Source organism: Procambarus clarkii, chromosome 14 (genome assembly GCF_040958095.1).
Source record: "Procambarus clarkii isolate CNS0578487 chromosome 14, FALCON_Pclarkii_2.0, whole genome shotgun sequence".
In the NCBI taxonomy this organism is placed as follows: Eukaryota; Metazoa; Arthropoda; class Malacostraca; order Decapoda; family Cambaridae; genus Procambarus; species Procambarus clarkii.
Genome location: NC_091163.1, coordinates 41,613,770 through 41,627,258, shown reverse-complemented (window position 1 = coordinate 41,627,258; position 13,489 = coordinate 41,613,770). Strand labels below are relative to the sequence as shown.

The 13,489-nt window shown below is 50.2% G+C and overlaps 1 protein-coding gene across 1 annotated transcript in view; it reads right to left on the bottom strand.

Annotated features, from left to right (window-relative positions):
* Positions 1-10,028, bottom strand: part of LOC138364809 (glutamine-rich protein 2-like) — a 49,482-nt gene extending 39,454 nt beyond the window's left edge. Inside the window, exon 1 of the mRNA XM_069324791.1 lies at positions 9,203-10,028. Coding sequence (XP_069180892.1) covers positions 9,203-10,028 — 826 coding nt within the window. The remainder of the gene's footprint in view (positions 1-9,202) is intronic.
* Between the last annotated feature and the right edge of the window lie 3,461 nt (positions 10,029-13,489).

The following is a 13,489-nucleotide window of genomic DNA, read 5'->3' as shown; positions in this document are numbered from 1 at the left end:
TCACCATGGGAGTGTAAGTGTCAGTGTGGTGGAGAGAGTGGTGGAGGAGGCCGGGGGACCCTTCAACAGTCACCATGGGAGTGTAAGTGTGAGTGTGGTGGAGAGAGTGGTGGAGGAGGCCGGGAGCCCCTACAACAGTCACCATGGGAGTGTAAGTGTGAGTGTGGTGGAGAGAGTGGTGGAGGAGGCCGGGAGCCCCTACAACAGTCAGCAAGGGAGTGTCAGTGTGGTGGAGGAGGCCAGGGGCCCTACAACAGCCACCATGGGAGTGTGAGTGTGGTGGAGAGAGTAGTGGAGGAAGCCGGGGCCCCTACAACATTCACCATGAGAGTATGAGTGTGGTGGAGTGTTACGACCCTGGGTTCTCCAGTGGAAACCAGAGGTCAAAATTGAGCTATTAAACTTTCTGGTAGTACAGTTGAGTGCATCTCGAACGGCAATTGTTTGTATCTTCCCTGCCTGACGTAAGACTATTATTGTTTCTCAAAGAGCATTTAAAGACTGAGCAGGGGGTTGATTATTAAATAATAACATAGGCACCAACTTTGCTTACTAATACTTTCTAATCATTTGTAAAGTAACAATACGTTGCATAGGGGAAGATCTTTAATGTGCTTAGCTGCACGATCAATTAGGCTCCTTCCGGCACCACAACATGGGAGGCCTAGCCGGTCGCTAGGAGGTCCTTCTCTGGCTGGCGTTCGTGCGGACAAGACCTACTCTGTGGCTGCACCCCTAATCTCCTCCCTTCTCCTCTTACTTATTTCCCTTACCCTAAGTTCCTGTACCCTTAAGTTAAATATTATATGGTGTTAAGTGTACCTACTCTGGTAGTAAATATTGGTGAGACCTGGGGATAGTATTTGCCAGTGTTTTGGGTACCCCTAAGTGTTGTGTTTTGTATTAGGGTACCACATGGTCTCACTACCCTAAGCTGCATCCAGCTTCAGTGCTTATCCAGTAGTACTTTACCCTAGCTTGTTATTAGTGTAAACCTTGTATCCTGCCTAGGTGGACCAAGGCTTTTAACGTAAGATAGTGTGGTAAAGTTATTATTATTGTTATTGGTGTGAGTGTATATGGGGGGTTGTTAACGGGTTAATAAATAAGTACATGAATTACAGAGTATCTCTTCTTCCAGTGTGGGAGTGCGTTGATCAACCCTTAGACTAACATATATGGTCTAGTAGCAAGTTATTACTACTGTGGATAGTTTATTTTGGGGGCCGGGCCTTTTAGCTCTCCCATATTTGATACTCTTGTCTTCTAACTACCCTTACCCCTTAATAGTACCAGTACCCCATAGAAGCCCAACACATATTATTTGTAACAAGTGGTTGGCCAGTCCGGGAGGAACATTATAAGTGTAAAAAATTAGATTCTTGAGTGCCAAAATTAAAATTTTTTGTTTTCCGCAGAACGGTTGTGTGCTAGCCTAGGGTCCAGCTCATCTAGCAAAGGACATTCTTGCACTGACTGGACACCCAGCTGGATCCCTTCACGATTAAGGTTAGTGTGGCCTTGTGTTAGGGGCCGTGCAAATTTTTGTTTTTTTCCAATTTTTATTTTTTAATTTTTTCTTTGGCTGGGAGCTAAAATTATTAGTGATGTCTTCTGAAATGCAGAAACTGGCAAGCGAGCCTTCAGTGGTAGAGATAAAGAAACTTAAAAAGTCTAATTTAGTATTGTTAGGCAAGGAATTTGGCCTAGAATTAAATGACGCGGATAAAAAGTGGACTTTGGTGAATGAAATATTACAACATTGTATTGATGAAGAACTATTGGCAAGTGATACACCTTTATGCCAGCCTAGCCAAGCAGAAAGTGCAGCTCATAAGGATAGAGAATTAGCTCTGGAGTTAGCAAAAATAAAATTAGAGGAGCAAAGACTCAAAACCGAGGAGGCTAGAATTAGAGCGAATGCCACTGGACCTCCACCTGCCGGGGATTCAAACCCCAGGCATTATGAGAAAAAGCATAATTTGCCTGAATTTTCCGAGTCTGACCCTGAAAGGGTTTTCAACCATTTTCAGAGATTGGCCATGTCCATGAACTGGCCAAAGGAAGAGTGGGTGAAAATCCTACAGGGAAGACTTAGGGGTAAAGCACAAGATATTTTTATAAACATGCCTGACGACGAGTGTTTCGAATATGATAAAGTCAGGGAATGTATTTTGCGGGCATATGAAATTACTCCTGAAGCTCACCGCCAAGTTTATCGCAACCTTAGGCCTACTCACAACCAACCGCTCACTGAATGTGTTAGTGATCAAATTAGATTGTTTGGTAGATGGATTCGCTCGGGGAAAGCCGAAACATACGAGGCTCTCAGGAACTTAATTTTAATGGAGCATTTTATAGATATTATGCCAGAGAATGTTTCAAATTACATTAGAGGAAGGGTAGAGGTAAATTCTAAAATAGGGGATTTGGCCAAGTTGGCAGAAAACTACCAATTGGCGGGCTAAAGGCCCAATAAAAATAATTATACCCCACAGAGTAGCAAAACTTATACCCACAGCCAGTCCAGACCAGCTCATTCTAACCCTTTAACTAATGCACCTTCTGTTTCAGACATAACTAACCCTGTTAAAGTGTCTAGCCCCACGGCACCTAAGGGTGAACCGAAGGGTAATTCTGTTAGTAATGTCTCTTCTCCCCGACGTTTTTGTGGTCACTGTAATCGTTCAAACCACAATATTAGCCGTTGTTGGCAACTGTACCCGGAAAAAAGACCCAATGCTCTTGTTGTGACACAGGGCTTGAGGCCTTCAGAAGGGTTAGGGAGTAAGACCTCCAACCCACAGTGGTTGGACTTGCTTACCCCATTCTTATCGAAAGGGAGACTACTTTTGTCTGAGGGTTCTTCCTGGAAGGACGTGGTGATCTTCCGAGACACCGGTGCCATCCAGACTTTAATTTTAGAGAGTGCGTTGCAAGGTGCCAACACTCTCGACACTGGAGAGGTGGTACTGGTCGAGGGTGTCACTAGTGATACTCAGGCAGTACCCCTCCATAAGGTTACCCTGGAATCTGATTTCCACAAGGGTGTTTGTACAGTCGGAGTCACTTCATACCTACCTTTCCCTAATGTTGATGTAATAGTTGGTAATGATTTAGCAGGGGATAAGGTAGGGACTCCAGACTGCCTATTATGTTGCCTACCCCTAAGGTTTGCCTGGATCCACCCGCCGCAGAGGATAATGTTGTGTACCCTGCGTGCGCGGTGACCAGGTCTATGGGACTTAAATGTAAGGGCAGCCCTGTGCTTGCCAAGGTGGTAAATCCCGAGGTCACGAGGAGCTTTCCGAGTGGTGAAAACCAAGTGGACCTCGCGGACACATTCATGGCCCGACTCGATGACGTGGCCGAGGACATTGTGGAGAGCCTGCCACTGCCATCTACCGAGAGTAGTGGGGAGGTGGAGGAGAACACTGTTGAGCCTCGGCCAATGGCATCTGACCAAGGCCTAGATGCCTCCTTGAGTGAGTTACAGAAAGCTGACCCCACTCTTGCAGATTGTCATGAGACAGCTGTCTCTATGGAGGAAATTGTAGTCGCAGCAACTGGGTACTACTACAATGATCGGATTTTGATGAGAAAATGGAGACCACAGAGTGCTCCCTTGTCAAATGAGTGGGAGGTAGTCCACCAGGTTATGTTGCCGACCTGCTATAGAGAAATAGTTTTGGCAGCTGCTCATGATGATCCTATGGGGGGACATCAAGGTATTAATATTACGTATCACAAAATTTTAAAGTATTTTTTCTGGCCCAAGCTGAAAAGCGATGTGGCAAAATTTTGTAATGCGTGTGTTGTTTGTCAACTGGTTGGGAAACCAAACCAGACTCCACCTAAAGCTTCTCTAAGGCCTATTGTCGTGCCAGAGGAACCATTTTCTCATGTGGTAATGGACTGTGTTGGGCCATTACCTAGAACTAAGTCTGGTAATATTTACCTAATCACGATGATGTGTATCACTACTCGTTACCCAGAGGCTTTTGCTGTAAGGAACATCCGAGCAAAAACTGTTGTTGCTCGTATGTTGCATTTTTTTTCCACTTTTGGACTGCCTCGGGTCGTGCAAACTGACAATGGTACTAATTTTAAGTCTGATGTTTTTGAGCAATTTTGTAAGGAACATGGAATAACTCATAAGGTTTCCAGCCCATACCATCCACAGAGTCAGGGGGTAATTGAACGTTTCCATCTAACTCTGAAGCAGATGTTGAAGACATCGTGCGAGAGTTCCCACACCTTCTGGGATGAGAATTTACCGTATGTTTTGTTTGCGGCTAGAGAGGGATTACAAAGTTCACTGGGTTGTTCTCCTTTTGAGTTAGTCTTTGGCCATAAAGTTCGTGGACCCTTGCAAATGTTACAGGAGAATCTGTTAGGGAACGTAACGTTAACCAAAGGTTCGGCTTTCTTTGCGCAACACCACCAGAGACTCAAGGACTGCAAGGCGGCTGCATTAAAGTATCTTGGCAAGGCCCAAGAAAAGATGAAAGAACGTAACGATGCTAAATCTAAGTTACGGGTATTTCAGCCTGGCGACCCTGTCCTGGTATTAAAGCCTCGACTAGGGAACACTATGTCCCACAAGTATGAAGGCCCCTACATTGTGACAGAAAAGACTGGGGACCTCACGTACAAAGTGAGGCACTCTGACAAACGTTACCAGGTAATGCTCATACATGTAAATCGACTGAAGAAGTTCCAGGGCCCCAGGCCCATTGCACTAACCAATGTTTCCATTTCCAGTGAGAGAGGGGATGATTGTTCTGGGGACCCAACTAATCTCATTTTCAATAATTCTAGTTCTGTGAATGCTGTGGAGGAGGGACTGTCCCATTTGCAGATGGCCCAACGTGAAGAGGTGCAGTCGTTGGTTGATGAATTCTCCAGTCTGTTCGGGGAGGTCCCGACCCAGACTGATGCCATTTGCCATGATGTCGAGTTGACGGACTACACTCCCATTCGCCTTCAACCCTATCAGATGAGTCCAGAAAAGAAGGCCATCGTACGGAGGGAGGTCGACTTCTTGCTCCAGCACGGCCTCATCCGGCCGAGCCAGGGCTCTTGGTGCTCGCCCTGCCTTTTGGTCCCCAAACCAGACAGCTCCTGGCGATTATGCACCGACTATCGGCAGCTCAACAAGGTGACCATTGTGGATGCCTATCCGCTGCCCCTCCTCGAGGACTGCATCGACGAGTTGGGAAATGCCAAGTACGTTTCGAAATTCGACCTCTCGAGGGGGTATTATCAAATCCCACTCACTGAACGTGCTAAACAAATAACTGCGTTCGTGACACCCGAGGGTGTTTTTGAATATCAAGTGTTACCGTTCGGCTTGCGTAATGCTCCTGCCACGTTCCAGAGACTCATGAACTCTCTGCTCGCTAAGGTGCCAAATTGTCGGGCGTATTTAGATGATATCGTGCTGTTTGACAGTAATTGGGCTGACCACATAGCTAGGTTACGCCAGTTGTTTGCCATCTTGAAAAGGGCAAATCTTACCTTAAATGCTAAAAAGTGTCATTTTGGCCAAGGCACAGTGACGTACCTCGGTTATGAAGTGGGCCAAGGAAAAGTGTTACCTCGGCAAGATAAAATCAGTGCCATTCTGGAGTATCCAGTACTAAGGTCTAAAAAGGATGTTCAAAGATTTATCAGTATGTGTGCGTACTATCGACGTTTTTGTCAGAACTTTTCCAGTGTTGCCACTCCTCTCACAGACTTGTTGCGGAAAGCCGTTAAATTTAAGTGGTCATCAGACTGTGCAGAGGCATTTAAAAATTTGAAATTGATCTTAGCTTCCGCCCCAGTGCTTGCTTGTCCCAGGTTCGACCGCCCGTTTAAAATTCATGTTGACGCGTCTGACTCGGGTGCTGGTGCAGTGTTGTTGCAAACTGGGGATGATCAGGTGGAACACCCAGTATATTATTACTCTGTGAAATTCGACAAGGCGCAACGCAATTATTCAGTGGTAGAAAAAGAGGCGTTGGCGCTAGTGTTAACATGTAAAAAGTTCGAAGTTTACCTCACAGGTAATATAGTGGAAGTGTACACGGACCATAACCCACTAGTCTTCCTGACTCAGATGAAGGGTAAGAATAAACGCATCCTCAGGTGGGCGTTGTACCTACAGGACTTCAATCTTTCCATTACCCACCTACCGGGCAGACTCAACGTGATAGCCGACGCTCTGTCCCAGTTGCCTGAATAACATTCATCTGAGCCACAGAAAGCCATTTACCAACTGTCATGCTTTAGTTAATTTTTTTTTTAGGTTCTCCTGTGACATTAAATATTCCGTGTCCAATTTATTTACTTCCCTGTTCTTTTATTTTTTTGTGTATGTTTTTTTTTCTTTCAGAGAACTCCTTTGTATTTTTTTTGCAGAGAAATTGTTTTTGTTTGATTTTTTGTTTTTGTCATATGTTTTTTCTTCTTATTCTCTGTATACTCTTACAAAAAAATATGACTACTATTCTAGTAGTCACATTTTTTTTTTCTCTGAAGGGGGGAGGAGTGTTACGACCCTGGGTTCTCCAGTGGAAACCAGAGGTCAAAATTGAGCTATTAAACTTTCTGGTAGTACAGTTGAGTGCATCTCGAACGGCAATTGTTTGTATCTTCCCTGCCAGACGTAAGACTATTATTGTTTCTCAAAGAGCATTTAAAGACTGAGCTGGGGGTTGATTATTAAATAATAACATAGGCACCAACTTTGCTTACTAATACTTTCTAATCATTTGTAAAGTAACAATACGTTGCATAGGGGAAGATCTTTAATGTGCTTAGCTGCACGATCAATTAGGCTCCTTCCGGCACCACGACATGGGAGGCCTAGCCGGTCGCTAGGAGGTCCTTCTCTGGCTGGCGTTCGTGCGGACAAGACCTACTCTGTGGCTGCACCCCTAATCTCCTCCCTTCTCCTCTTACTTATTTCCCTTACCCTAAGTTCCTGTACCCTTAAGTTAAATATTATATGGTGTTAAGTGTACCTACTCTGGTAGTAAATATTGGTGAGACCTGGGGATAGTATTTGCCAGTGTTTTGGGTACCCCTAAGTGTTGTGTTTTGTATTAGGGTACCACATGGTCTCACTACCCTAAGCTGCATCCAGCTTCAGTGCTTATCCAGTAGTACTTTACCCTAGCTTGTTATTAGTGTAAACCTTGTATCCTGCCTAGGTGGACCAAGGCTTTTAACGTAAGATAGTGTGGTAAAGTTATTATTATTGTTATTGGTGTGAGTGTATATGGGGGGTTGTTAACGGGTTAATAAATAAGTACATGAATTACAGAGTATCTCTTCTTCCAGTGTGGGAGTGCGTTGATCAACCCTTAGACTAACATATATGGTCTAGTAGCAAGTTATTACTACTGTGGATAGTTTATTTTGGGGGCCGGGCCTTTTAGCTCTCCCATATTTGATACTCTGTCTTCTAACTACCCTTACCCCTTAATAGTACCAGTTTCCCCATAGAAGCCCAACACATATTATTTGTAACACTGTGGTGGAGAGAGTAGTGGAGGAGGCCGGGGGCCCTTGCAACAGTCACCATGGGAGTTTCAGTGTGGTGGAGAGAGTGGTGGAGGAGGCCGGGGACCCTACAACAGTCACCATGGGAGTGTCAGTGTGGTGGAGAGAGTGATGGAGGAGGCCAGGGGCCCTTGCAACAGTCACCATGGGAGTGTCAGTGTGGTGGAGAGAGTGGTAGAGGAGGCTGGAAGCCCGTTCAACAGTCACCATGGGAGTGTCAGTGTGGTGGAGAGAGTGATGGAGGAGGCCAGGGGCCCCTACAACAGTCACCATGGGAGTGTCAGTGTGGTGGAGAGAGTGGTGGAGGAGGCCGGGGACCTACAACAGTCACCATGGGAGTGTCAGTGTGGTGGAGAGAGTGGTGGAGGAAGCCGGGGACCTACAATAGTCACCATGGGAGTGTCAGTGTGGTGGAGAGAGTGGTGGAGAAAGCCGGGGGCCCCCTACAACAGTCACCATGGGAGTGTCAGTGTGGTGGAGAGAGTGGTGGAAGAGGCCGGGGGCCCTACAACAGTCACCATGGGAGTGTGACTGTGGTGGAGGAGGCCGGGGGCCCCAACAACAGTTACCATGGGAGTGAGAGTGGGGGTGGAGAGAGTGGTGGAGGACGCCGGGGGCCCCTACAACAGTTACCATGGGAGTGTGACTGTGGTGGAGAAAGTGGTGGAGGAGGCCGGGGGCCCCAACAACAGTCACCATGGGAGTGTGAGTGTCAGTGTGGTGGAGAGAGTGGTGGAGTTGGCCGGGGTCCTACAACAGTCACCATGGGAGTGTGAGTGTCAGTGTGGTGGAGAGAGTGGTGGAGAAGGCCGGGTCCCTACAACAGTCACTATGGGAGTGTGAGTGTCAGTGTGGTGGAGAGAGTGGTGGAGGAGGCCGGGGGGCCCTAGAACAGTCACCATGAGAGTGTCAGTGTGGTGGAGAGAGTGGTGGAGGAGGCCAGGGGCCCTACAACAGTCACCATGGGAGTGTCAGTGTGGTGGAGAGAGTGGTGGAGGAGGCCAGGGGCCCTACAACAGTCACCATGGGAGTGTCAGTGTGGTGGAGAGAGTGGTGGAGGAGGCCAGGGGCCCCTACAACAGTCACCATGGGAGTGTCAGTGTGGTGGAGAGAGTGGTGGAGGAGGCCAGGGGCCCTACAACAGTCACCATGGGAGTGTCAGTGTGGTGGAGAGAGTGGTGGAGGAGGCCAGGGGCCCCTACAACAGTCACCATGGGAGTGTCAGTGTGGTGGAGAGAGTGGTGGAGGAGGCCAGGGGCCCTACAACAGTCACCATGGGGGTGTCAGTGTGGTGGAGAGAGTGGTGGAGGAGGCCGGGGACCTACAACAGTCACCATGGGAGTGTCAGTGTGGTGGAGAGAGTGGTTGAGGAGGCCGGGGGCCCCTACAACAGTCACCATGGGAGTGTCAGTGTGGTGGAGAGAGTGGTGGAGGAGGCCGGGGACCTTCAACAGTCACCATGGGAGTGTGAGTGTGGTGGAGAAAGTGGTGGAGGAGGCCGGGGGCCCCAACAACAGTCACCATGGGAGTGTGAGTGTCAGTGTGGTGGAGAGAGTGGTGGAGGAGGCCGGGGTCCTACAACAGTCACCATGGGAGTGAGAGTGGGGTGGAGAGAGTGTTGGAGGACGCCTGGGGCCCCTACAACAGTTACCATGGGAGTGTGACTGTGGTGGAGATAGTGGAGGAGGTCGGGGCCACCATGGGAGTGCCAGTGTGGTGGAGGAGGCCGGGGGCCACCATGGGAGTGCCAGTGTGGTGGAGGAGGCCGGGGCCACCATGGGAGTGCCAGTGTGGTGAAGGAGGCCGGGGGCTACCATGGGAGTGCCAGTGTGGTGGAGGAGGCCGGGGCCACCATGGGAGTGCCAGTGTGGTGGAGGAGGCCGGGGCCACCATGGGAGTGCCAGTGTGGTGGAGGAGGCCGGGGCCACCATGGGAGTGCCAGAGTGGTGGAGGAGGCCGGGGGCCACCATGGGAGTGCCAGTGTGGTGGAAGAGGCCGGGGGCCACCATGGGAGTGCTAGTGTAGTGGAGGAGGCCGGGGCCACTATGGGAGTGCCAGTGTGGTGGAGGAGGCCGGGGCCACCATGGGAGTGCTAGTGTAGTGGAGGAGGCCGGGGCCACCATGGGAGTGTAAGTGTGGTGGAGGAAGCGGGGGGCCACCATGGGAGTTTGAGTGCCAGTGTGGTGGAGGAGGCCGGGGGCTACCATGGGAGTGCCAGTGTGGTGGAGGAGGCCGGGGGCCACCATGGGAGTGCCAGTGTGGTGGAGGAGGCCGGGGCCACCATGGGAGTGCCAGTGTGGTGAAGGAGGCCGGGGGCCACCATGGGAGTGCCAGTGTGGTGGAGGAGGCCGGGGCCACCATGGGAGTGCCAGTGTGGTCGAGGAGGCCGGGGCCACCATGGGAATGCCAGTGTGGTGAAGGATGCCGGGGGCCACCATGGGAGTGCCAGTGTGGTGGAGGAGGCCGGGGGCCACCATGGGAGTGCCAGTGTGGTCGAGGAGGCCGGGGCCACCATGGGAGTGCCAGTGTGGTGAAGGATGCCGGGGGCCACCATGGGAGTGCCAGTGTGGTGGAGGAGGCCGGGGCCACCATGGGAGTGACAGTGTGGTGGAGGAGGCCGGGGGCCACCATGGGAGTGCTAGTGTGGTGGAGGAGGACGGGGCCACCGTGGGAGTGCCAGTGTGGTGGAGGAGGACGGGGCCACCGTGGGAGTGACAGTGTGGTGGAGGAGGCCGGGGGCCACCATGGGAGTGCCAGTGTGGTGGAGGAGGCCGGGGCCACCGTGGGAGTGCCAGTGTGGTGGAGGAGGCCGGGGCCACCGTGGGAGTGCCAGTGTGGTGGAGGAGGCCGGGGCCACCGTGGGAGTGCCAGTGTGGTGGAGGAGGCCGGGGCCACCGTGGGAGTGCCAGTGTGGTGGAGGAGGCCGGGGCCACCGTGGGAGTGTGACTGCCAGTGTGGTGGAGGTGCCAGTGTGCCGCTGGCAGTGGAGGAGGGCGGACGTGCGCGCTGCTGCTCCTAACTACCAAACTACTCCCTCGTCCCCCACACCTCCCGCTAAGCAGTTTGGTCAATGAAAGCTTCCTGGTGGCGTGTAGGCCTAGGCCCCGGGCACCAGGCAGGCCGGCCAACTGCCTCACCGCTCGTTCTGGGACAGTGCCAAACTGTTTTGGGGCATCACATCGACTCCTGCAGGAGATGAATGGTGCCTGGGTGCTGGGGGCGGCCCTGTCGAGCTCCTGTGGACCTCACTCCTGTGACGAGTGCTCCTGTGAGGCACTCATGAGTCACCACCTCATCATACTCACCTCACAACGCCCTCACAACACACACTGAAGACTAACAAACACTCACTTCAAAAAAAATGTCAACATGGAAAATATAAGTCAAATATTTAGCTGAACTCTGGTAAATGTTCCCAATAATAGCTCCATCACCTGTGAATATGTGACTGAAAATATATATATGACTCAAAATATATGTGACTTAACATATATGTAACTCAAAATATATGTGACTGAAAATATATATATATATATATGTGACTGAAATATATATGAATGTAAATATATGTGACTGAAAATATATATATTACTCAAAATATGTGACCTAAAATATATATGACTGAAAATATATGTGACTCAAAATATGTGACTCAAAATATATGTGAATGAAAATATATATGACTGAAAATATATGTGAGTAAAAATACATATGTGTGAATAAGAGTGAATTACTTAAGCAATTGTCAGACAAATTTAAGCCCAAAGGAGAAGTTTGCAACAGTTGACAACTAAGTGAACCAAACACTGTGTTGCCCCGAGCCTTGACAGCGTGAGCCTTGACAGCGTGAGCCTTGACAGCGTGAGCCTTGACAGCGTGAGCCTTGACAGCGTGAGCCTTGACAGCGTGGTGTGGGTGAGGGATACAGCTGTAGAATACAGTATACAGGAGCCCCAGGCCGGGGGGGGGGGTACAGGACCCCACAGGTGCAGTGATTGGGGGTCAAGTCCTGTTTAAACCTCTTCTCACGCCTCAGCTTTATTGACGTTGACTGGAAATGTATTTTGTGTGAATGGAATTGACTGCTCGGCCAAGCCGCTCGTCAGCGGTGGTCACTGACTGCTCGGCCAAGCCGCTCGTCAGCGGTGGTCACTGACTGCTGGGCCAAGCCGCTCGTCAGCGGTGGTCACTGACTGCTCGGCCAAGCCGCTCGTCAGCGGTGGTCACTGACTGCTCGGCCAAGCACTTCACCACACGAGAGAAGGTCTGACGCCTGGTGAAGTCCAGGAAGATCTGGTGCCTCCAGCAGACGTCCAGGAAGACCCGGTGCCTCCTGCAGACGTCCAGGAAGATCTGGTGTCTCCTGCAGACGTCCAGGAAGATCTGGTGTCTCCTGCAGACGTCCAGGAAGATCCGGTGCCTCCTGCAGACGTCCAGGAAGATCTGGTGTCTCCTGCAGACGTCCAGGAAGATCCGGTGCCTCCTGCAGACGTCCAGGAAGATCTGGTGTCTCCTGCAGACGTCCAGGAAGATCTGGTGTCTCCTGCAGACGTCCAGGAAGATCCGGTGCCTCCTGCAGACGTCCAGGAAGATCTGGTTCCTCCAGCAGACGTCCAGGAAGATCTGGTGTCTCCTGCAGACGTCCAGGAAAGAGGAGGAGGAGGAAGAGGGCCCCCTGTGGAGGCCCCTGTTGTTTAGACCATCAAGGAACACCTGGGAACTGCTCTCCACGGGTCGTTAGCGTGCAAATGGGTCGTCTGGCGGATGATCAACCTCACCCGCTCACCTGAGACTTACCCGAGACTTACCTAAGACTTACCCAAGACTCACCCAAGACTTCCCGAGCGGGGTTTCGAGCGCGCGAAGCGTGTCGTGCAGGTAGACTCGTTCTTGCGTCCTCGCAAGCCCTTCATCTCGGATCGTACGCAGTGCGTTGAGCCTTCTGCTGGACGTACGATGTCGTAGAGACTTGGGACTTCTTATAAACATCTGGAAGCGTCATCTTGCTGGATCTACCGAGCTGTTTGAGGCGGCGTGAACCACAACCACACCACAAGGTGAGTGTAGCATCTTTGATTCATTGTGTGGGTGATGGAGAGTCCTCGGTTTCATTACCTGTTCCTTCACTGTTATTCTTCTCCTGATGTGGCTGTGCAGCAATTTAGGCTGAGTCTTTGCCTTGCTTGTGATGTCTATTTCGTATTGTCTTTCTGCCTCTCTTCTCATCCTGACATATTCATTCCTGGCATTCTGGTATCTTTCTCTGCTCTCCAGTGTCCTGTTATTCCTATAGTTTCTCCATGCCCTTTTACTTTGCTGCTTAGCTAGCCTACATCTCTGATTAAACCATGGGTTTCTCATCTGCATTTAATTTCTTTCCTTATGGACCGGGACAAACTTGTCTGCTGCCTCCTTACACTTCTGCGTGATGTAGTCCATCATGTCTTGGGCCGTCGTTCCCCTGAGCTCTGTTTCCCATGTTATATCCGTTAGGAATTTTCTTGTCTCCTCATAGTTTCCCTCGACATGCTGACTTAAAAAGTTTCTTGTCGTCACCTCCAATAGTTTAGCTCTCCATGTATCCTCACCTCCATGCGGTTCCTTGTTCTCCCAGTCTATCCGTGATTGAAGTCGCCCATGATGAGCAGGTGGGATCTATTTCTACAGGCAGCAGAGGCTGCCCTCTCAATTATAGTGTTAACTGCCATGTTGTTTCTGTCATACTCTTGCCTGGGTCTAATGTCGTTTGGTGGAGGGTTATATATTACTACTGCTACTACTCTTGGTCCTCCCATCGTCATGGTGCCTGTAATGTAGTCTCTAAACACCTCGCAGCCCGGGATAACCATCTCCTTGAAACTCCATTCTTTTCTTATCAGTAGGGCCACTCCACCTTCACCCCCATCCTTCCCTCTCTTTCATTATTTTAGTGTAGTTC